This window comes from Bufo gargarizans, chromosome 2 (genome assembly GCF_014858855.1).
Source record: "Bufo gargarizans isolate SCDJY-AF-19 chromosome 2, ASM1485885v1, whole genome shotgun sequence".
Lineage (NCBI taxonomy): Eukaryota > Metazoa > Chordata > Amphibia > Anura > Bufonidae > Bufo > Bufo gargarizans.
This window is the reverse complement of record NC_058081.1, coordinates 162,421,843-162,447,222: the sequence shown is the minus strand read 5'-3', so window position 1 is coordinate 162,447,222 and position 25,380 is coordinate 162,421,843. Positions and strand designations below refer to the sequence as shown.

Below are 25,380 nucleotides of genomic sequence, written 5' to 3'. Positions count from 1 at the left end.
CCCATATAAAATATCCCTTCTATGTGACCTCAGTAGAAGTCCCCATAGTGTTCCTCTCTCCCCTTCTCCCATATAAAATACCCCTTCTTTGTGGCCTCAGTAGATGCCCCCATAGTGCCCCCTAATAATGTGCCAGTAAGAAGTGCCCCCATAGTGCCACCAATAATGTGCCAATAAGAAGTGCCCCCATAGATGCCCCCCAATAATGTTCCAGTAAGAAGTGCACACATAGATGCCCCCAATAATGTGCCAGTAAGAGGTGCCCCCATAGATGCCCCCCCATCATGTGCCAGTAACAAATGCCTCTCCATGCCCCCCCCCCCCCCATCATGTGCCAATAACAAGGGCCTTGAAAGGCATTAGAAAATAGGCAGAAGTGCTCAGGCCGCATTATTCTTTCTTATTCCAGTGTCTTTTCTGTATCTGATCAGATTCTTGGTCACAGAAAAGTTATTAAACTTCAGAACTAGGGACGTCATTCATTATACGGTAGTGTAGTACATACAATCCAATGCAGGAGCGCCACCTAGTGTCCACACGGCTCACTGCATGTAACAAAGTAGTTATGAATAAAGTTATGTTGTGTTGAACAGAAGCGGAAGTGCTGGATGATGCCGGTTGTTGTTGTGAGCGGGGAGCTGGAAGATGAGTGAGATTGTGGAGCGGACCCTGAGCGCTCTGCCCAGCCTGCTCCTGCAGGACCCTGCGCCCGGGCCTGGCTCCAAACTGGGGGGCCTGATCCGGAGCATCACAGCGCTCACCTCCAGACAGGTACAGGACTCTCACTGCCAGAGTACTCACTGTCTGTCTAGTTTCTCTGTCCACCTATCTTTTTATCATGTCCGTCTATCTATCTACCCATCTGTCTGTCTAGTTGTCCATAGATCTTGCAGTACTTGGGATCAGACAGCTTATAACTGACAGTGAGGCTCCTCAGTCTGAGAGCACTGACTGGTAGTCACATATGTCATTGCTACCAAACCAGTGACTCTTAGTAGTAAGTAGAATGATCTGTCCCATAAGGTGCTGCCAGCACATGCTAGGAGTTGTAGTTTTGCTCCAGTTGAAGAGTTGTGGCGCACATACATTGGTGCAGCGCTCTATAACATGGCACTGACGTCATGGTTTGGGACCAGGATTTTTTGGATGTGGTTGGGTAATGTACTTCAATGGGAGCGCTGCTGCAATTACCATCCCCATTCACTACACTGGGGATCAGCAACCTTCAGTACTCTAGCTGATGTGAAACTACAACTCCCAACATGCTCAGCTGTTCTTATGATGGAGCATTCTGGGAGTTGTAGTTTCAGAACACTGGTTGGTAGACCTGGAGCTACTTGTGAACAGCCGTTTGGTGGGGGGGTCTGGGGTGTCAGACCCCGCCTATCAGGGATCATCGGTCTGTCCTGAGAATAGTCCTTCAGTATTAAAATTCCGAAAAACTCCTTTAAAGGGGTTGTCTGGCAGGATAAAATGTTTTAGAAGAGGTGCAGAATGAGTTAAAAAATATTAAAGAAATGTTGCTCACCGGTCCCCTGTTGGTGCTTTGGCGCTTGTTGGGTCCCCATTGGTTTCCACCTTCAGGTCCTGTCTTGACCCACAGAAAATGTCCCCACAACCAATCGCTGGCAGCAGCAGTGACCCGGTATCTTCCGAGGGACCTGAAAGTGAAAATTAGCGGGGAACCAGTAAGCATCAGTGGGGGATGGGTGAGTAAGGCTTTTATTTGTAATTTTTTTTTTAACCCGTTCTGCCCCTCCCCAGACGTTCCTTTTAAATTGATAGATGACCTCATTTTCAGTTCCCAGATAATCCCTTTAGTGTCGGTATCACGCGCATGGAGATAAGAATAAGCAGATGTCCTACCACATAGCACGTCATATTAACGCTGACTACCTCTCCTTTAGGAGGAAGAAAAGCTCATCCAGCAAGAACTTGCCAACCTGAAAACAACAGTTTCCTCGCCTAATACCACCCTGGTAACACCCCGTACTATTCATGTCTTACATTACCTACCGTCCAGTAGTGCAGCATCATATGTGCTTTCATTGCTCTGACTATAGCTTGTCTGATATAAAGGTGTGCATACGTTAGAAGTAGGTACGGGGAGAAAATAAGGATCGGGCATGCTGGATTTCAATATTCCTGATCTCTGTTTCTGGATACAATATGGGTACTAGTCCGCCTGCAGTTCACAAGAAAATGAGTTGGAGTGCCATGCCCTGGTTCTGGGAGGCCTGAATGTTGCCTCCATAATATGGGCACAAAAAAGCCTCTGTATTACACCCGACAGAAATGTCTGAGTACTAAAAATATTGAAAGCAGTTATTTATGGCGACAGTCGAGTGAAAAATCTGTGCTGACTGATGAAAAGGTTTTCCATCTGTCAGAACGATATTAGATATTCGTCTCTATTACTGCAGTGTGTAACTGGTATCTGTATATTATACTCCATAGATCAGGTAAGGGGTAGTGCAAAATGTAAGCTCTACTGATGTTTGTGGAGTGTTTGGTGCTATGATACCGACGCTCTGGATCACATCAGTAAACAGTCTAATAAGGGTGATTACATGAGCATGCACTCATCTTCACACTCATTTTCTGATAAAAGGGTCCCCATGTGTGACAATCGGAAAGCAAGTATGTTCTCTGATGGGTAAAAGTCCATGTTATCCTCCCCATGGGAACATGTACAGTTACACAGGGAGAGAGAAGGCACTATGTGTCTCTCTCCTCCTCCATACTGGCTTACATCTCAGATGGTTAAACTGGGGGAGGGCTGGTTTCTGGGTCATATATCAGGCTGTGTAACAGCTAGAAATTCAGGCCCGGTCTTGTTTTAAAGCTTTAAATCAAGACCAATGTCAAGGCAAGTAACGGAAATCGCAAGTAGTGCACTTAGAAAGAAATCTCACTGAAAGCTGCATATACCTGCAGCTTTCATCCCTGACCCGATTTTCTAAGGGCTCTAACGCACCTTTTATCCCGGATAGAGCCTCAACCTTGGTTTTGTTTTAAAGCTGAGATTGTCAGCTTTAAAAACAGACCAGGCTCTTATACCAGTTACATCATATGAGTTACGTCCTTGGCTACTGAAGTGCCACACTGCAAGGGCATCTTTGGGAGCAACTTCTTTGTCATTGCATTCTACATTCTACTAGTTTTCCCAATTCATCTTTAACAGTTTGTCCTCTACAGCTTTCACTTTCAGTGTATTTGCAGCCTATTGCTTCCCAATTGTCAGTTAGTGCATCATTTCTGACAGCTCATGAATACTTATTACAGCTACGTTCTTATCAGACTGATACGAATTTAGCTGCGGTGGGTGTTTATGAGCTGCCAGGAGTTTAGATATAAGGGCTACAGATTGTGCCATCAGAGCAGCTCCCTGACAGGATCACTGATCACATACTGAGGAGGGGCACAGTACAGAGACCTCTATACAGGAGATCTCTGCAACTCACAGGCTGTCGCTGTGCCTGTGCAGAGCGTTACTAGCATGTAGATACTCTCCCTGGGTAGCCATCTGAACCCTATGCCGGCTGGTTTACCAGTGGCATATATCTCTTTACAGGAGTAACTGTATCCCTTCTAAATATTTTGGGAACATTACACTCGAGTAGTGATTTATTTAACAGGGTGGTGTGACTAGGTGAGGTCACTGGGTGACGTTTGATGATCGCATCACCTCCCACAACTAAGATATTCACATAGGTTTGCATTGGTCTAAACCAGTGATGTAGACCTTTCACCTCTGCTTTATACACCCTGCAGCTTGATTTACAGTGATATTTTTGGGCTACGGCCCCAGTTTTATTATATTTACCAATAAAGTCTTTTTTGCTTTGCTTTTAATGTTCCGTTCAAGCGGAGTCCGCAGACGTGTCTATAGCCTTTAAATAGTTTTACAGTAGGAATATCTTATCCCAAGTTTCCCAATTGCACATGGCCAGAAGCACAAATGATCATTTCTTATATTTGAATACACTGACTGCTGTATACAACTTGATAGGTCGTATATATCTTACCACTAATCTTGACTTGTAATTACATTGTAGAGGCAGATGAAGGAATGCATGGTGAGATTGATTTACTGTGAAATGCTGGGATATGAAGCTTCATTTGGTTATATTCACGCCATTAAATTAGCTCAGCAAGGAAACCTACTTGAGAAACGAGTCGGTATGTACCATTCCTCTGTTAGTGGACTTAAAGTTTAAGTTTAAAGGGAACCCGCCATCAACTTTATGCTGATCTCACTGAGGACAGCATAAGGTAGTGACAGAAATGCTGATCTCAGCGCTGTGTCACTTATCAGCTAAAAGTAAGTGGTTGCCGAGAACCAGCATCATAATCATTGCAGCCCAGGCCTTGAGAAGAGTCACATCTACCTGAGAAGAGTCCTGGTTATTCATAATCTCCTGCTCTCTCACCCACCTGCTGATGATTGGCCGTTCTCTCCTAGAGCGAAAGGGAGAAAACTCGGTAGAAGCCTGTCAGTCATCAGCAGGTGGGCAGGAGAGCAGGAAGTCATGAATAACCAGGACTCTTCTCAGGTGGCCGGGACTCTTTTCCAGGCCCAGTCTGCAATGGTTGTGATGTTGGTTCTCGGCAACCACTTACTTTTAAATGACAGACCACTGAAATCAACTCGCCTGTCACTACTTTATTCTTCCATTAGTATGGGCAGCATAAAGTTGATGACGCGTTCCCTTTTAAGGTGGGGGTTAGCAAACCCCGTTCCTGGGCAGACCTGCTCAGGGTAGCATACTTACCTGCTCCTGCACTCTTTGGCCTCTGCTCAGGTCCCTGGATGCAAACTTCTATTTTGACGCTGCTGCAGCCAATTGCAGACCACAGTGGTGATCTGCTCCACTTGCATCATGATAAATGGTCACGTGATGCCAGGAGAGCAGGTTACTGCTGCGACCAGCGATTGGCTGCAGTGGCATCAAAACGGAAGTTTACATCCTGGTACCCGAGTGGAGCAGTGAGGGCCAGTGAGCACAGGAGTTGGGAAGCAGGTAAGTGTGCTTCCCTTCACGGGTCTGCCCAGGAGAGGGGTTTGCTAAACCCCCAAAAATGTGCACATGCCCTTTAAAGTTTATTGTTTACATGGCTCCATCTACCAGCAGGCTGACTGCATAGTAGCGCAGGTAATTGCAGCTTCGTCCCAGGAATATGATGTGACAATGCTGCAATGCCATGCACTGCCTCTATTATGTGGAGGGACATGTGTAAATAATGAAGATGCAGCGCACACTGTGCAGTACTCCGCACCTTTAAACAGCTGATTGGTGGGAGTGCTGTGAGTCTGATCCGCACAGATCTTGATTCCAGGCAAAAGTATACTTGTATCCTTATGCCATAGAATTCTAGAGTTATGAGTAAAAAGTAGAGTAAATCTCAATAGGACTCCTAGCAGAGGCAATGAGAGCCCTGATCACCCTGCCCACACATTGATTGACAGCCTTCTGTGTGCGCACCCTGATATAAGAAGAGCTGTCTATCATTATGAGTAGGTGGGGTAATCAGGACTCTCATTGCCTCTCCTAGGAGTCCTGTCAGGATTTACTCTGCTTTTTACTCAGAAATCCACCTTCAAATCATATAAACCATGAATGCCCAACCTGAGGCCCTCCAGCTGTTGTAAAACTACAACTCTAACCATGCTTGGCTGTAGACTGATAGCTGTAGGCTTTCCGGGCATGATGGGAGTTGTAGTTTTGCAACAGCTGGAGGGCCGCAGGTTGGGCATACCTGATATAAACCTACTGTATTTTTCGCCCCATAAGACTCCCCCCACCTCAAAGTGGGAGGAAAATGGAAGTGCGTCTTATGGGGCGAATGCTGCCATTTTTACTCTGCTAACACTGATACATGGAGGGAGGGGGGGCTGAAGGCGGGCAGTCACTGTACTCTATTACACCGCACACAGCAGTATTCATATGTAAAGTGTAGGCAATCCTCTGCGGTAGTGCAATCCATGTAGTACTTACTATGAAACGCCGTACTAGCAGGCAGACAGGCTGGCCGGTCACTCACTTCATCACGCGCATGCTCCGCCTGCTTCATTAATAAACTGGGAGGAGCATGTGAGTGACCGGCCAGCCTTCTTGCTAGTAGTGAGTATTATGTGGATTGCGCTACCGCAGAGGATTGCTATGGATTGCCTACACTTTACATATGAATACTGCTGTGTGCAGGGCCCGGTGTAATAGAGTACAGTGACTGCACCGGGCCCCGTCGCGATTTCAACACCAGTTGCCGGCCTCCACCCCCTGTATTTGGGGTCACTATTTACACAGGGACACTGTTATGGGGGGATCTGTGGATGACACATATAGAGCATCAGATTCTATATATGGGTCATCCACAGATACCCCCCCCCCCCCATAACAGTGCCATCCACAGATACCCCCCCCCCCCATAACAGTGCCATCCACAGATACCCCCCCCCCCCCCCATAACAGTGCCATCCACAGATACCCCCCCCCCCATAACAGTGCCATCCACAGATACCCCCCCCCCATAACAGTGCCATCCACAGATACCCCCCCCCCATAACAGTGCCATCCACAGATACCCCCCCCCCATAACAGTGCCATCCACAGATACCCCCCCCCCATAACAGTGCCATCCACAGATACCCCCCCCCATAACAGTGCCATCCACAGATACCCCCCCCCCATAACAGTGCCATCCACAGATACACCCCCCCCCAATAACAGTGCCATCCACAGATACACCCCCCCCCAATAACAGTGCCATCCACAGATACACCCCCCCCCAATAACAGTGCCATCCACAAATACACCCCCCCCAATAACAGTGCCATCCACAGATACACCCCCCCCCCAATAACAGTGCCATCCACAGATACACCCCCCCCAATAACAGTGCCATCCACAGATACCCCCCCCCAATAACAGTGCCATCCACAGATACACCCCCCCCCAATAACAGTGCCATCCACAGATACACCCCCCCCAATAACAGTGCCATCCACAGATACACCCCCCCCCATAACAGTGCCATCCACAGATACACCCCCCCCATAACAGTGCCATCCACAGATACACCCCCCCCCCATAACAGTGCCATCCACAGATACACCCCCCCCATAACAGTGCCATCCACAGATACACCCCCCCCATAACAGTGCCATCCACAGATACACCCCCCCCATAACAGTGCCATCCACAGATACACCCCCCCATAACAGTGCCATCCACAGATACACCCCCCCATAACAGTGCCATCCACAGATACACCCCCCATAACAGTGCCATCCACAGATACACCCCCCCATAACAGTGCCATCCACAGATACACCCCCCCATAACAGTGCCATCCACAGATACACCCCCCCATAACAGTGCCATCCACAGATACACCCCCCCATAACAGTGCCATCCACAGATACACCCCCCCATAACAGTGCCATCCACAGATACACCCCCCCATAACAGTGCCATCCACAGATACACCCCCCCATAACAGTGCCATCCACAGATACACCCCCCATAACAGTGCCATCCACAGATACACCCCTCCATAACAGTGCCATCCACAGATACACCCCTCCATAACAGTGCCATCCACAGATACCCCCCCCATAACAGTGCCATCCACCAAAGCACACCTTTTAGTTTCAAAATATTTTTTTTCTCATTTTCCTCCTCAAAAACCTAGGTGCGTCTTATAGGGCAAAAAATTATCCCAGAGCTCAGCTTAGCTCAGCTCAGCTGTAGGGGGAGACATGCTGTAAATGGTTTACATGTTGGGTTATGCTTTTTATCTACCTTGATATCCTGTTGTTTGTTGCAGGCTACTTGGCAGTGTCATTATTCCTACATGAAAATCACGAGTTGCTGCTTCTGCTTGTAAATACTGTTCTAAAGGTAAAGAAAGAGTCTGTTTTACCGTCCATTGGATAGCTTGTACAGTTTTTATGCTCCTTTTTAATGGATTTTGTGACATCTGTAGTCCGCAGTCATTAGTATTTTATATTTACTGCAGATATAAGGAAATCAGATCCGCGCACTAAAACATCTGACGCTAGTTGACAGTCTCAATTTTAAAGAAGTTGCTCCATCTAGACAACCACTCCTCACAAGAATGCCATCTGGGAATCAGCTGATCGCTGCAGGGATCCGTGCAGTACTTAAGGGTGTATTAGGCAAACCAATGCTGCAAGCGATTGTTGGGAGGGAAGCGTTTCCTCCCAGCAATCGTCAGATAGCTAGCAGTGGACACCGCAGCTATTGCATGGAGTGATGTCCTTCACAGCATGGGAAGGAGCGATTACTATGCTATCGCTTGTCCCCATGCCGTACAGTGGTGTGCCGGCAGCAGATCATAATTACACGGCACAATCTGCCGCCGGCAAATCCAGATTGCTCATTCAAGGCAATCAAAGGCAGTATTAGACTGCCAGATGATCGCTAACAAGCTTTCGTAGGTATGCTCATTAGCGATTGCTGGGCAGAAAATCGGCCCGGCTAATATACCCTTTAGATATATGTAGCTTTCTAGTGAAAGTTTTTATTGCAAGGCTACTTGTGTGTACGATGTTTCATCCATCCTTGTCATATATATTAGTAGAAAAGTTAATTGTGTAAATTAATTCTACGACTTAAATCACACATTGAACTAAGTCTCAGGATTAGACTATACAGTGTTAGGCCTCATGCACACGACCGTTGTTGTGTTCCGTTCCGAAAAATGGGGTTCCGTTGTTCCGTGATCCGTTTCCGTGTGTCTTCCTTTATTTTTGGAGGATAACCAGACATGAAGGAAAGTTAAAAAAAAAAAAAGTCTAAAAGTTTCCCATGCAAATGATATGAAAAAAACGGACGTGGACACGGATGACAATCTTGTGTGCCTCCGCGTTTTTTCACGGACCCATTGACTTGAATGGGTCCATGAACGGTTTTCTGTGAAAAAAATAGGACAGATTATATTTTTTGGACGGACTGGAACCACGGATCACGGACGCGGATGACAAAAGGTGCATTAGCCGAGTTTTCAACGGACCCATTGAAAGTCAATGGGTCCGCAGAAAATCATGAAAAACGGAACAACAGACACGGAATGAAACAACGGTCGTGTGCATGAGGCCTTATAGTGATGTAAAGCATTGTCCAGTAAACTGTGCCCTCCGACAGGATCTACAGAGCACTAACCTTGTGGAGGTGTGCATGGCATTGACTGTTGTGAGCCAGATATTTCCCCGGGAAATGATTCCTGCTGCTCTACCACTCATTGAAGACAAGCTTCAGCATTCAAAGTAAGACATTTATCACAGTGTGTATGTAGTTCTTGTGTATAGCTCCATTTAGCTCCATCTTTGGACACTGCTCCACTTTGATCCTGTTTCAGGACCTTCTTAAACCTCTTCCCAACTTGTGCCGTCCATGTACGGCAGAAGTCGAGTCTTTTAAAGATGGCGCCTTCTCAGAAGCTGAGCGGTTGCCATAATGTCTGCTTTCTGCTGTTTTAAACAATAGCGCCGATCAGACATTTAAACCCTCAGATACCACGGTCAATTGTGACTGTGGCATCTAAGAGGCTTTTCCCTGGGGATGCTGTGCTCCCAGGGCATTAATGGCTCCCCTGCGCTGTGATTGGGGAAGCCATTTGTTTGCTATGGCAGCCCGATCCCTCTGAAGGATCCAAGATGCTGATGAGTGAATTGGTTCAGCCCGCTACGGTCAAATCCAATTAATTTATCACATTGTCTTTACTGTGGCCGAGGGACTATCTTTATACAGCCGTTTTGTTAATTTGTACTTTGTTTCCAATTAAGCCAGATTATTAGCCTGGATTCATAACTAAGGGTACTGGAAAAAAAAAAAGTGAAAAAAACTGGTGTAAAGTAGAACTGGCTTAGTTGTCCATAGCAACCAATCAGATTCCACCTTTCATTTTTGACAGCTCATTTGGAAAACGAAAGGTGGAATCTGAGCCAGTTCTACTTTACACCAGTTTGATAAATGACCCCAAAAGTTTTTAAAAATATAGAATTGAAATAGAACAGATTTGAAAATCTACAGCCTACCCAAAATTTTCCACTAAATGTGAATTTCGTCTTCAAAACCCTATCCATATGTATTGTACTTTAACTTGCTGTGGATTGGCAGTGTAGAGAGTGCACAGAAAATCTGTATCAGGTCTGCCACGTCTGCACTCTGCCTTAAAGGGAACCTGTCATCAACTTTATGCTACCCATACTAACGGCAGAATAAAGTAGAGACAGGTGAGTTGATTTCAGTGATCTGTCATTTATAAGTTACAAGTAAGTGGTTGCCGAGCACCAACATTACAACCATTGCAGACTGGGCCTGGAAGAGAGTCCCGGCCACCTGAGAAGAGTCCTGGTTATCCATGAATTCCTGCTCTCCTGCCCACCTGCTGATGACTGACAGGCTTCTACCTAGTATTCTCCCTGTCCCTCTAGGAGAGAACTGCCAATCATCAGCAGATGGGTGAGAGAGCAGGAGATTATGAATAACCAGGACTCTTCTCAGGTAGATGTGACTCTTCTCAAGGCCTGGGCTGCAATGATTATGATGCTGGTTCTCGGCAACCACTTACTATTAGGTCGTGAGTGACACACCGCTGAGATCAGCATTTCTGTCACTACTTTATGCTGCCCCCAGTGAGATCAGCATAAAGTTGACAACAGGTTCCCTTTTTAAAATGGACCTGTAACCTCTCCTGACTTATCTATTTTTACAAGTCCTAAAATAGACATGTTAGGGGAGGTTACAGGTCCCCTCTAACCCCTTCCTGCATATGGACGTAATGTAATTTACCGCAAGTGAACGTACAGTTAGGCCCACTGTTAAGCTGAGGCTGTGACACTATAAAGCAGTGATGGCGGATCTTTTACAGACAGAGTGCCCAAACTGCAACCCAAAACCCACTATATATATATATATATATATATATATATATATATATATATATATATATATATATATATATATATGTTACACACTCACCTAAAGAATTATTAGGAACACCTGTTCTTTTTCTCATTAATGCGATTATCTAGTCAACCAATCACATGGCAGTTGCTTCAATGCATGTAGGGTTGTGGTCCTGGTCAAGACAATCTCCTGAACTCCAAACTGAATGTCAGAATGGGAAAGAAAGGTGATTTAAGCAATTTTGAGCGTGGCATGGTTGTTGGTGCCAGACGGGCCGGTCTGAGTATTTCACAATCTGCTCAGTTACTGGGATTTTCACGCACAACCATTTCTAGGGTTTACAAAGAATGGTGTGAAAAGGGAAAAACACCCAGTATGCGGCAGTCCTGTGGGCGAAAATGCCTTGTTGATGCTAGAGGTCAGAGGAGAATGGGCCGACTGATTCAAGCTGATAGAAGAGCAACGTTGACTGAAATAACCACTCGTTACAGCCGAGGTATGCAGCAAAGCATTTGTGAAGCCACAACACGCACAACCTTGAGGGGGGATGGGCTACAACAGCAGAAGACCCCACCGGGTACCACTCATCTCCACTACAAATAGGAAAAAAAGGCTACAATTTGCATGAGCTCACCAAAATTGGACTGTTGAAGACTGGAAAAATGGTTTCTTGAACATGACAATGAGTTCACTGTACTAAAATGGCCCCACAGTCACCAGATCTCAACCCAATAGAGTATCTGTGGGATGTGGTGGAACAGGAGCTTCGTGCCCTGGATGTGCATCCCTCAAATCTCCATCAACTACAAGATGCTATCCTATCAATATGGGCCAACATTTCTAAAGAATGCTATCACCACCTTGTTGAATCAATGCCACGTAGAATTAAGGCAGTTCTGAAGGCAAAAGGGGGCCCAACACCGTATTAGTATGGTGTTCCTAATCATTCTTTAGGTGAGTGTGTGTGTGTGTGTGTGTGTGTGTGTATATATATATATATATATATATATATATATATATATATATATATATATATATATATATATATATATATATATATATATAATCAAGTAAGGTGCCCGAGGGGCTGTTACTAACATTTCTGCTGCCCAGCCACGCCCACTGTGAAGGAGCCCAGCACCGTCCCACATCCTCCGAATCTTGCTCTCCGACGTCACAAAGTTAGAGCGCCGTAATCTCGCAGCTAAGCGCATGCGCAGTTAGTTCCCTGAGGCTGATGCCAGCACAGGGAAGGAACACTATGCTGGCACTGACATAAGGCGAGATTACGGTGCTCTAACTTTGTGACATCGTGGAGCAAGGAGGAGATTCGGAGGATGTGGGACGGTGCTGGGCTCCTTCACAGTGGGCGTAGCTGGGCAGCAGAAATGTTAGTAACAGCCCCTTGGGCACCTTATTTTTCTCATTTACATATATATAAAATAATTTTTTTGACACAATAAACACACTGAGAGCTATGGGGAATGTATATTGCGGATGTGCTAGCGGCGATCTAGCAGCACATGTCCGCTGCTTTATAGGCAAAATCCAGATGACAGGTAACCTGTAACTGGATTTGAGTCCATTCCATCTGTGGTAGGACGGGATCAAGAATAATTACAGATTTGTCCCAATTAATTGTTAACCCTGAACGTTTCTCAAATTCAATAATATCCCTCATAATGGGGCAAATAGACTGCTCTATATTCCCTACGTACAGGAGCATATCATCGGCGTACAGGGAGACTCTCTCCTCCAGAGAACCCAGTGGAAACCCCTTCAAGTCAGGAGAGGAACGCAGGAGACAGGCCAGGGGTTCGATGGCAATAGCGAACAATAGAGGGGACAGTGGACACCCTTGCCTCGTTCACCTATGCAATGGAAATTGTCCAGATAGCTCTCCATTTGCCCTAATCCTGGCTACTGACGAACAGTAGAGCAGCTTGACCCATGACATGAAACCTTGACCAAACCCCATGACCTCCCACAGATATTCTCACTCCACACTGTCAAAAGCCTTGGCAGCGTCTAGACTCTAGAGATATTATTGCAAGGCAGCCCCTGGTGTCCACGGATCTTTGAAGATTAAAGACAAGTCTCCGAAGATTAATGGAGGTACCTTTGTCAGGCATAAAACCTGATTAGTCTTCATGTATGAGGGAAGTAATAACTTTAAGCCGATTTGCAAGTACCTTCGCCAGTATTTTCAAGTCTGTCGACAAAAGGGAGATGGGCCTAAAGGGTTCAGGCAAAGTTGGGTCCTTGCCAGGTTGTGGTAACACTACCACCACACCCTCCCGCATGGATGCAGGCAGTTTCCCAAACCGCAAAGCGTCATTAAAGGTGTCTAACAGGTGTGGGAGAAGGGTCTCCTGATATCTTTTAAAAAACTCTGCCTGTAAGCTGTCAAAACCCGGGGCTTTCTCGTTGGGGAAAGAGCCGTCTTAAGTTCCTCCAATTCTAAGGGCTCATCTGGGTACTGGTCTGATTCCAGAGACATTACTGGGACAGGTATATTGGCTAGATAAGATATGAGATCACCTATCTCCATTTCCAGTTTGGAGGTGTATAACTCATAAAACTCAATAAGGATAACCGGATCATCTGTGGAATGAACCTCCTCTCTAGTTCTAATAGCCACAAACTACCCGCACTTTCACCTGCTACAAAATATCTCTGTCTCAGGAAGAAGGGTTTATTGTCAGCAGCTTGGATCAAATGGTCATTGCGTTTATCCTGCGCCTCCTTCCACGCAGACTCAGTCCGCGTGGATGGGTCTCTTATAGAAGCAGCCTCGGAGTCTTTCACCTCCCGCTGCAAGGAGTCAGAAAGTCCCCTAGACTTAGCTTTGCACTGTTTAATTTTTTTGTACATAGAGACCCCGACATAAGCATTCCCAGTATTCCAAACCGTCCCCATAGCCGCTGAACCCAAATTGCAGTGAGAGAACTCTTTAATCCTTTCTGTGAGAGGCTCCCCCTCATCCAATAGCTGAATCCAGAATGGGTTAAATTTTAAAGAAATGGTCCTCTACACTCCTTATGTCTCACAAGTAGCATCTCTATGCGGATGGGGGAATGATCTGACAGGCTACGTGGTAGGTATTCTATAGAGGAAATATATGACACAATAGACAAGTCTATTCTGGAAAAAGAGTTATGAGATATTGAAAAATAAGAATATTGGCACACCGTAGGAAATTGGAGTCTCCACAGGTCATGAAGATCCAACTGGCGTAATAGCCTTGCCAATGAGGTTTCTGGGTCAGTTGCCAGGGTGGGGCCCTTGTCTAGAGATGGGTTTAAGTACTTATTAAAGTCCCCTAGCATAAGTGTTGGCACCGGAGGGCCTCGAAGTACAACTGTCATCACCTGCTTTATCACTTCACATGAATACGATGGTGGAATATACATAGCAATCAGAAAGAATTGTACCTTATATAGGGAACAGTGTAGGCAGATGTATCTGCCATCAGGATCAAATTCGGAGGAATAGCCCTGTGAACCAGGACACTGACCCCTCTGGCATTGGAAAAGGTAGATTGATAATTGTGCAAGATCCACGTCTTATGCAGCAGTCTTTGGGAGTGTTTGGAAAGATGCGTTTATATGAGACCTAATATGGCCGGTTCATACATTTGTACGGCCATATAGACCGCCGTTTGTGGCATCTCCCAGACCCCTGACATTCCAGACTATGATCTGAGCCCTACCTGCCATAGTTTGGAAAAGTACATAAATGTGTAGAATAAACTTCCATATAGCTTAATCTGTTCTCATCGATCGGATGGAAATATATATAAGTCGTCTCTCCGCAGATTGCCGCCCAATTCAAACTGTCCCCTGCAGGGGACTTGAGGCACAGAAATTCCCTGAAGCCAGTAAACATGAAGAGGTAGCACCAACGGCCTAGCCCTAATAATACGGCAGCCTGCACTAACAGATGTGTTGTTCATGCTGAGCCGGGCATTGAGTAGCCTAAGGAGAGCCACCCAGTGGACACTTCTGTCCAAGTCTGACACCTTTTAAAATTATGGGGGTCACTTATTAAGACAGGTGTTTTAGACGCCGGTCCTAATAAGCCCCTGCGCTGGGGGTGGTTCCTCCAAAGTTATGTAGAGGCTTCAGCCTCTACGTAATGTTGGCGTATCCACTGCCAGTCTTAATGTTAGTCAGCTTCCTTGCTGTCTTGCATGTAAACAGTTTTCTACGCCTAAAACCCACTCCACGATCACGGCGTGAGTGAGTAAAAGTTGCAGATTGCAGTGCAGATAACCTTTTGCGCCGCAATCTGCACCAGAAATAGGCATATTTCTGAATGTACATACCCCCTATGATGTCTCTGAAACGCCACTCGTTATTTTCAGGGCGGTTATAGTATCTCATGCTGTCTGCGGTTCCCTTTAACTCTGTGCCAGATTTATCATTAGCTCAAGTCAAAATAATGGAGTTAAAAAGGTTGCAAATTTTGCGCAATAGCTAAAACTGCGCAAAAATGTGCGACTTTTATTGGCTCTGCGCTATGCTCACCAGTTTTCTGAAAGTGGGCGTGTTTTCTTATGTAAATTAATCTCTAGATAGATTTACTATTGCGAAAATTTTAAAAAGTCGCAAAACATTTGGCTATTTCACACCAGTGATGACCATGCTTATCTTATGCGACTTTTTGTTAGAACATGCAACTTTTTCGTAAAGACGTGCGACTTTTGTAAATCCGCTTACTGAAGGATAAACTGCTACCTTCAAACCACATTTATCACAGTATTAAGGGCATTAATAAATCTGACTTGGCCAAAAGTGAGTTTGGTCATGTGTAAAAGTGGAGTAAGATGTAAGTGTAATGATAAATCTGGCCCAGTGTGTTCATAAATTGTTGGTTGGATGCCTATGAAATGACAGAGCTGCACCTAAAATATCCGGTTGCCGGACCTGGTAAGAGATTGGTTTATTTGTTGGATTCCATTCTTGTAATGCCAGTAACATGATTAGAACCCTTTGAATGATCTTCTCGTTGTAAAATGATTTTTTTATGATCTTTTAGAGAAATTGTGCGGAGGAAAGCTGTCCTGGCGTTGTATAAATTCTACCTTATTGCACCCACTCAAGTACAACACATTCATGAGAAGTTCAGGAAGGCATTATGTGACAGGGATGTCGGTGTAATGGCCGCTTCTCTGCATATTTATCTGCAGGTCATAAAGGTAAAAAATGTCTTGAGTTGAACAATTTGGTAAAGCAGCACTTCTGCTAATTTGCTTTAGGACATCGTGTAGTGTAATTTATTTCATTCACGCAGTTTGAGACTATTCATTAAGGGATCATATGATCCCAGCCTGACCACCAGTCCTGAGCTTGCCCTACTTTCAGTCACCCCTGTCTCCACTACGTTCATGGTTTGTCTCCCCTGTCTCCCCTACGTTCAAGGTTTCAGTCTCCCCTACGTTCAAGGTTTCAGTCTCCCCTTTGAGGCTGACTTACTATGAACTACAAAATTACTTAATTATCTGGTAAATCCCTCCTGGTAGCTCTGAGACACCTCTCCTCCACATTCAGCTGCACTCTCCTTGTTCCGCTGTATGTCCTCCCATTCAATTCATAGAGTGCTCCTGAATGTATTATTCCGGCCCTATTTAAGAGGCCAAGAAAGCAGTGATATAGTAGGTGAGGCCAAACCATAATTAGCTGCAGAGTTATAATGCTGTCCAGACTCACAATGCCTGTCTGTACTATTATCAAGTGCTTTAGGCTACATGCACATGGCCGTATGTATTTTGCAGTCAGCACACCACGGATCCGCAAAGTATGGATACTGACCATGTGCATCCTGCACTTTCCTTGGTCCCTATCCTAGAAAGAGTGAAGCAGGCAGTGCTAAGCTGAGGAGACGCCTAGGGTAATAACGTACGTGCAGATTAAAAATGTCTCAATTGAGGAGGCTCACCTTCTGTGGTTGTGCTATAGGTAGGCACAACTCTAGTGAATGCTTATCAGGGGTTACTTAGATGGATGGTGTGCTGCCATGGATGCAGGTGCTTCAAATAAGATATGCCTGGGGTCCCTCAGAAGATAAGTCAATCAGCAGAGAAAAATGTCCCACGGCGCAAGAAACCATCCGATAGTTTGAATCAAATTCAGAGGTTTTATTCAGCAAGTGGTAAAACGTGTTTCGGGTGCTGTGCTCCCCTTCATCAGGTACAAAATACGTATGCAAGTATTTTACATATGTTTGCAAGTATTTAGTACTTGAAGGGGACCACAGCCCCCAAAACGCATTGTACCACTTGCTGAATAAAACCTCTGAATTTGATTCAAACTATTGGATGGTTTCTTGAGCCGTGGGACATTTTTCTCTGCTGACCTATCATAGAAAGGAATTTTTTTGCGGCCCCGTAGAAATGAATGGGTCCACGTGCTGAATGCAAAAAATGCGTGTTGGACGTGGACAAAAAAATACGGTTGTGTGCATGAGGCCTTATGCAGAGTATATGGCTGTGAGGTACAGCTTCACTCTTCTGTCCCTGTCTCCTGTTTGTAAACTGACAGTGAGAAATGTATCATAGGCAGGAGGCAAGGGCAGACGGGCTGAAGCTGCATCATGTAGGACTGCACTGAGACTCTGAAGTGTGAGAGGGCAGACGTTTCATGTCACTGATCCATCTTTTACAGCCCTTAGATAGGATTCTCGCAACTACACCGTGATGAGACCATGTTTCTTCTGTCTCTGTATAATGGGAAATGTAGGCTCAGATGAGGTAACATGAGTAAACGCAAGACAAGCATTTGTTCCTTCATTAGTAGTCTATGCTGCACTATATAGAGAAAACATTGTTGGAGTGCTTCTTTAACTTCTGATTTGTTAGCAAGCACAACAAATAACACATTCTATCTCCTAATGCCTTTAATTCTGCACAGGATAACCCATCTGGATACAAGGATCTAACGGGGTCATTTGTGACGATTCTGAAACAAGTGGTTGGAGGAAAACTCCCTGTAGACTTTAATTATCACAGTGTCCCCGCACCCTGGCTACAAATCCAACTCTTGAGGATCCTGAGACTGCTAGGAAAAGATGACCCTGGGTAAAACGATTTGGATGATACCAGTGAAAGGCTTTTATTAGGATATTATTATCCTGTATTATGTTCCTAGTTTTACTTTATTCTGCTTAAAGGGGAAATCTAGCTAAAGTGGATCTTGTGACATATTCAGAGGTGGATGGAGTACTGGAGTTCAGCCCCCTGCTGACTCAGTGCTACACAGTGCCCACCCAGATGGTATGACATTGCAAGCAAAAGCATATTCAACTCAGTGGAGCACTGCGTCCCCTTCATATGAAGGAATTGGTCGTCGAGTCATATTATTATGACCACTTCCTACTTGGAAGTATTTCTGAAGCTGTGCAGTCTGTGAACTGTCCGCATGCGGCTGTGGTGAAAGTGTATAGTGAGTGGACAAATGGCAAAGTTGTGAATTAGTGACGAAGAAACTGGAGCATCACGTGCCATTGATGTGAGAGGTGACCTGTCACACGGCTAGAAATGTCCGAAATTGGTTGGAAGAGAGTGACCAAGGCTTCCAAGTACTACCCGGGCTCTTAATTCCCCAGACTTAAGAAACTGAGCATCTGTGAAACCATCTTGATCGTCTGATTTGCTGTATGGATCCTCCAGCAGCTGTGGGATGCATTGCAGTCAGCATGGCTCCAGATGCCTGTGACAACCTACTAGGTCCTAACCGAATCACTCCCCGCCCTCTAAGGCTACTTTCACACTTGCGTTCAGAGCGGATCCGTCTCAGATGGATCCGCTCATATAATGCAGACGGTGGCTCCGTTCAGTACGGATCCGTCTGCATTATATTGTTAAAATATTTCTAAGTGTGAAAATAGCCTCAGACGGATCCGTCCAGACTTTCAATGTAAAGTCAATGGGAGACGGATCCGTTTGAAGATTGAGCCATAGTGTGTCATCTTTAAACGGATCCGTCCCCATTGACTTACATTGTAAGTCTGGACGGATCCGCACGGCCAGGCGGACACCCGAACGCTGCAAGCAGCGTTCAAGTGTCCGCCTGCTGAGCGGAGTGGAGGCTGAACGCTGCCAGACTGATGCATTCTGAGCGGATCCGCGTCCACTCAGAATGCATTAGTGCTGGATGGAAGCGTTCGGGTCCGCTTGTGAGCCCCTTCAAACGGAGCTCACAAGCGGACACCCGAACGCTAGTGTGAAAGTAGCCTAACTGGTGTCCTCGCTGCACTTGGCGGTTACTCTGGATACTAGCTGGTGGTGATAATAATGTGACTCAACTGTATAGATTCCCCAGTGTGATATTCATTCTTTGTGTCATGTCTGAAGATCACTTTGCCTGGTTTTAGCCAGTTATTTTTTATATTGTATGTGTGGCATGGCTTGTATTTCATTATATGTTTATGTGTATGCTTATGTCTGACCCTGTGGCTCAAGGATTAATTATAAATATGTTTTCTTGTCTTTTGTGAAGATCCAGCCAGCTTATTTATGACATACTAGATGAATCATTGCGAAGAGCAGAAATAAATCACAATATCACTTATGGTAAGCCTTTCATCCTCTTCAGGATGGCCTGTCTACGCATTGGAGAAAATAGATCCTCTGAACAAAATCTGTAAATAATCCAGACATTTGGAGAGCATTTGGCTCCTCCGAAAAAGTAATAGTGGTATATGTAAGTTACTCCCGTTTAACTACTGTTTAGCCTGCTGCATAATAATTGGGGTTTGTTACTTTCCATGTGATTAGCTAAAATGTCATGCATGCCTTGTATAGCTGTTTTAATAACTATAGTATTTTTCTCCCTATATGACGCACCTGCCCATAAGATGCACCTAGGTTTTACAGGATGAAAATAAAAAATGTTAAGCAGACCCTCATTTAGATTTTAGATTAGACCCCCCAATGTTAATCGGACCTTAGATCAGACCCCCAATGCTAATAAGACCCCCAGTCAGACCTCAGATAAGACCCTCAATGTTAATTAGACCTCAGATCAGAACCCCGATCGGACCTCAGATCAGAACCCCGATCGGACCTCAGATCAGAACCCCCGATCGGACCTCAGATCAGAACCCCCGATCGGACCTCAGATCAGAACCCCCGATCGGACCTCAGATCAGAACCCCCGATCGGACCTCAGATCAGAACCCCCGATCGGACCTCAGATCAGAACCCCCGATCGGACCTCAGATCAGAACCCCCGATCGGACCTCAGATCAGAACCCCCGATCGGACCTCAGATCAGAACCCCCGATCGGACCTCAGATCAGAACCCCCGATCGGACCTCAGATCAGAACCCCGATGTTAATCAGTCCTCAGATAAAATAAAAAATCAAGTCGCCTCTCCTGTTCCGGACACCGCCTTAGCTTTTGAGATCCAGCACTCTTCCTGCCGTGCTGTGCTGTGCCCTGAGGTCACATAGGTACGCTTCGTGACCTCGAGCTATGTCCTCACACTGTGCGGAGGTCACAACACAGAGTGTGGCGCCAGCAGGAAGCGGTCAGTACAGAGCCAGTAAAAGGAGTGCTGTATTCACCCATCCCCGGTCCTACTGTACAAAATGGCACCGCTCATTAGCAAAGTGCGTCTTATAGGGCAAAAATTATGGTACTTACATTCCCCATTCAATAACAGTTCTAAAGAATCTTTTATTATAACTGTATGTTGTTCTGTTCCTCTATTATCCCTGCTAGAAGTTTGTAAATAAAGGTACAATTATATGTTACCAGTGAGGGTGTGTCTCTGCACAGTCTAACACTGTCAGCGCTGATTGGATATTGTCAGATTGTACAAGGACACATCCCCAACTAGTAACACCCAGTTGTATCTTTATTCATGAACTTCTAGCAGGAATAATAGAGACATAGTACAGTGTACATAGTACAGTGTCATTTCATGTTGTATACAATAATTACTAGAACAGACATGTCCGGAGTGGTTACAGGTGCTCTTTTAAGGAGTATCTCCATCTGGGACATTTATACTATGGTGTTTAAACTGGGTATACCATAAATGCCCCACCTCTGGGACCCGCACATGTCTGCAGAATATGGGTGCCCTGACCCTCATCCCCCATGGGTCAGCTGCTGGTTTCTGTGTCCAAGCAGAAGGAGACCGTTCATGACGATGCGAGTGGGAATACCTCTTTAATTTTTGTATCCATAGATGGTTTAAAGGGGAAAAAAGTCAAATACAGTGTCTAGCATTATACACCTTGTTATATTTATTTCATAGGGATCAGAGTGTTCCTCTATAATGTTATCAAATATTTTATGTGATTCTTCTGTCCTTCTGTTTCAGCTATCCTTTTTGAATGTGTACAAACGATTTATACAATTTACCCAAAGTCTGATTTATTTGAGAAAGCTGCAAAGTGTATTGGAAAGTTTGTTTTGTCTCCAAAAATCAACCTTAAGTATTTAGGTAAGTAGCAAAAGATGAATTAACGGTTACGCAAATTAAACAGATACAAGGACTGTCAGAGGAAAGTGGCAAAAAGTCACATATAATGTGCATGTAATACAGTGCAATAGAAAATACAGGGATCAGTAGTATTATGAATAATATCAGTCCACAAAAACAAGAGAGAAGAAGAAAGGAGGAGAGGAGAAAAAAAATAAGATACCGTATTTTTCGCCGTATAAGACGCACTTTTTCTCCCCCCAAAATGCGTCTTATACGGCGAATGCTGTCAGTTTTACATCGCAAGCTGCGATGTAAAGCGAGCGGGGACTCGGGGAGGAGGAGCTGGGGCCGGCAATAGCGGCGGGGCGGTGCAGTCACTGTACTATAGCCCCACCCTGCCGCTCCGGTATACTAATATAATATGTCATATTCAATTACCGTATTTTTCGCCGTATAAGACGCACCGGCGTATAAGACGCACCTAGGTTTTTGGGGAGGTAAATAAGAAAAAAAATATTTTTAACCAAAAGGTGTGCTGTGGGTTTGGAACTAGGTGGTCTGTGGATGGCACTATTACTGGGGATCTGTGGATGACGGACACTGTTATGGGGGGATCTGTAGATGACGGACACTGTTATGGGGGGATCTGTGGATGACTGACACTGTTATGGGGGGATCTGTGGATGACTGACACTGTTATGGGGGGATCTGTGGATGACGGACACTTATGGGGGGATCTGTGGATGACGGACACTGTTATGGGGGGAACTGTGGATGACGGACACTGTTATGGGGGGATCTGTGGCTTTCACTGTTACAGGGGGATCTGTGGCTGGCACTGTTACAGGGGGGGATCTGTGGATGGCACTGTTATACATGTGTCATCCACAGACCCTCCCAGCCCATAACTGTGCCATCCACAGATCCCCCGCCGCTCCTGTATACTAATATAATATGTCTTATTCAATTAATAGTTATTAAATATGCCTCTTTATTCCTAAAAGTACCTTAAATCCGAAGTGCTTCAGTACAATTCCGGCAGGCCGGGCAGCCGGCGCGGCGCGTCACTCACTGACGTCACTTGCCTGCGCCGCCTGCTTCATTCATAAAGTAGGCGGCGCAGGCACGTGACATCAGGGAGTTACGCTGCCGCCCGCCCAGCCTGCATACTACTGAAGCGCTAAGGATTTAAGGTACTATTAGGCATAAAGGGGCATATTTAATAACCATTCATTGAATATGACATATTTTATTAGTACACCGGAGCGGCGGGGCGGGCCTTTAGTACAGTGACTGCACCGCCCCGCCGCTATTGCCGGCCCCAGCTCCTCCTCCCAGTCCCTCCCCGAGTCCTCGCTCTCTTTACATCGCTGCCAGCGATGTAAAACTGACTGCATTCGCCGTATAAGACGCAGGGGCATTTCTCCCCCATTTTGGGGGAAGAAAAAGTGCGTCTTATACGGCGAAAAATACGGTAATGGTTATTAAATATGCCCCTTTATGCCTAATAGTACCTTTAAATCCTAAGCGCTTCAGTACAATGCAGGCCGGGCAGACGGCAGCGTAACTCCCTGATGTCACGTGCCTGCGCCGCCTACTTTATGAATGAAGCAGGCGGCGCAGGCAAGTGACGTGAGTGACGCGCCGCGCCGGCCTGCCGGCATTGTACTGAAGCGCTTAGGATTTAAAGGGACACTGACAGGCAAATTCAGCATATTGTGTTATATATCTGACATTACAGGTCTTATACAGTCTATTAAAAGCATGTAAGTATCCCCCCTGTCCACCTTCTAAATACCGAAATATAAAGTTTTATAACTTGCCTGTCTCCTCACCAATCTGCCCAAGGGGTGGCGTTTCATCTGAAAATGCGCCCAGCCAGCCGCCCCCAACTGCCGTTCTGTAGCGCCGCCCAGCTCATCAATATTCACTTCGCTGGGCAGGGCTACAACTCTCCCCAGTCACGATCCTGCGTATGGTTGATAGAATCCTCTTGGCAGCGTCCGTCTAATCCTCTGCGCCTGCATGATAGTGCGGAGAGTTGTAGCCCCGCCCAGCGATCATTAACCCCTTTGGAGATGTGAGTGAGCAGCACTCTGAAGCGCTGCTTTGAACAGTGCCTGGGGCATGCGCATGAGGCAGAGGCTGCAGCTGCCTTTGGGAACGCAGGCAGGGTGTGTACAGCAGGCGCGATCTAACCACGGCGGGGCGCAGGCGCAGAGGATTAGACGGACGCTGCCAAGCGGATTCTATCAACCATACGCAGGATCGTGACTGGGGAGAGTTGTAGCCCTGCCCAGCGAAGTGAATATTGATGAGCTGGGCGGGGCTACAGAACGGCAGTTGGGGGCGGCTGGCTGGGCGCATTTTCAGATGAAACGCCACCCCTTGGGCAGATTGGTGAGGAGACAGGCAAGTTATAAAACTTTATATTTCGGTATTTAGAAGGTGGACAGGGGGGATACTTACATGCTTTTAATAGACTGTATAAGACCTGTAATGTCAGATATATAACACAATATGCTGAATTTGCCCGTCAGTGTCCCTTTGGGTACTATTAGGAATAAAGAGGCATATTTAATAACTATTAATTGAATAAGACATATTATATTAGTATACTGGAGCAGGCGGGGGATCTGTGGATGGCACAGTTATGGGCTGGGAGGGTCTGTGGATGACACATGTATAACAGTGCAAGCCACAGATCCCCCCATAACAGTGTCCGTCATCCACAGATCCCCCATAACAGTGTCTGTCATCCACAGATCCCCCCCATAACAGTGTCTGTCATCCACAGATCCCCCCCATAACAGTGTCTGTCATCCACAGATCCCCCCATAACAGTGTCTGTCATCCACAGATCCCCCCCCCCCATAAGTGTCTGTCATCCACAGATCCCCCCCATAACAGTGTCTGTCATCCACAGATCCCCCCCCCATAACAGTGTCTGTCATCCACAGATCCCCCCCATAAGTGTCTGTCATCCACAGATCCCCCCCATAACAGTGTCTGTCATCCACAGATCCCCCCCATAACAGTGTCTGTCATCCACAGATCCCCCCCATAACAGTGTCTGTCATCCACAGATCCCCCCCATAACAGTGTCTGTCATCCACAGATCCCCCCCATAACAGTGTCTGTCATCCACAGATCCCCCCCATAACAGTGTCCGTCATCCACAGATCCCCCCCATAACAGTGTCTGTCATCCACAGATCCCCCCCATAACAGTGTCTGTCATCCACAGATCCCCCCCATAACAGTGTCTGTCATCCACAGATCCCCCCCATAACAGTGTCTGTCATCCACAGATCCCCCCCATAACAGTGTCCGTCATCCACAGATCCCCCCCATAACAGTGTCCGTCATCCACAGATCCCCCCATAACAGTGTCCGTCATCCACAGTTCCCCCCATAACAGTGTCCGTCATCCACAGTTCCCCCCATAACAGTGTCCGTCATCCACAGTTCCCCCCATAACAGTGTCCGTCATCCACAGTTCCCCCCATAACAGTGTCCGTCATCCACAGTTCCCCCCATAACAGTGTCCGTCATCCACAGTTCCCCCCATAACAGTGTCCGTCATCCACAGTTCCCCCCATAACAGTGTCCGTCATCCACAGTTCCCCCCATAACAGTGTCCGTCATCCACAGTTCCCCCCATAACAGTGTCCGTCATCCACAGTTCCCCCCATAACAGTGTCCGTCATCCACAGTTCCCCCCATAACAGTGTCCGTCATCCACAGTTCCCCCCATAACAGTGTCCGTCATCCACAGTTCCCCCCATAACAGTGTCCGTCATCCACAGATCCCCCCCATAACAGTGTCCGTCATCCACAGATCCCCCCCATAACAGTGTCCGTCATCCACAGATCCCCCCCATAACAGTGTCCGTCATCCACAGATCCCCCCCATAACAGTGTCCGTCATCCACAGTTCCCCCCATAACAGTGTCCGTCATCCACAGTTCCCCCCATAACAGTGTCCGTCATCCACAGATCCCCCC

At 46.3% G+C, this 25,380-nt stretch overlaps 1 protein-coding gene across 3 annotated transcripts in view; it reads left to right on the top strand.

Annotated features, from left to right (window-relative positions):
* Positions 1 to 609: 609 nt before the first annotated feature.
* Positions 610 to 25,380, top strand: part of AP4E1 (adaptor related protein complex 4 subunit epsilon 1) — a 67,293-nt gene continuing 42,522 nt past the window's right edge. Inside the window, exons 1-9 of one of the 3 annotated variants that reach the window (XM_044279642.1) lie at positions 610 to 771; positions 1,908 to 1,979; positions 4,059 to 4,182; positions 7,831 to 7,904; positions 9,171 to 9,292; positions 15,978 to 16,137; positions 17,849 to 18,015; positions 19,436 to 19,509; positions 21,270 to 21,392. In XM_044279642.1, the coding sequence (XP_044135577.1) occupies positions 646 to 771; positions 1,908 to 1,979; positions 4,059 to 4,182; positions 7,831 to 7,904; positions 9,171 to 9,292; positions 15,978 to 16,137; positions 17,849 to 18,015; positions 19,436 to 19,509; positions 21,270 to 21,392 (1,042 nt within the window). In that variant the 5' untranslated portion in view covers positions 610 to 645. Of the gene's footprint in view, positions 772 to 1,907; positions 1,980 to 4,058; positions 4,183 to 7,830; positions 7,905 to 9,170; positions 9,293 to 15,977; positions 16,138 to 17,848; positions 18,016 to 19,435; positions 19,510 to 21,269; positions 21,393 to 25,380 lie in introns of those variants that run through there. The other 2 variants (XM_044279643.1, XM_044279644.1) reach the window with 2 other exon arrangements.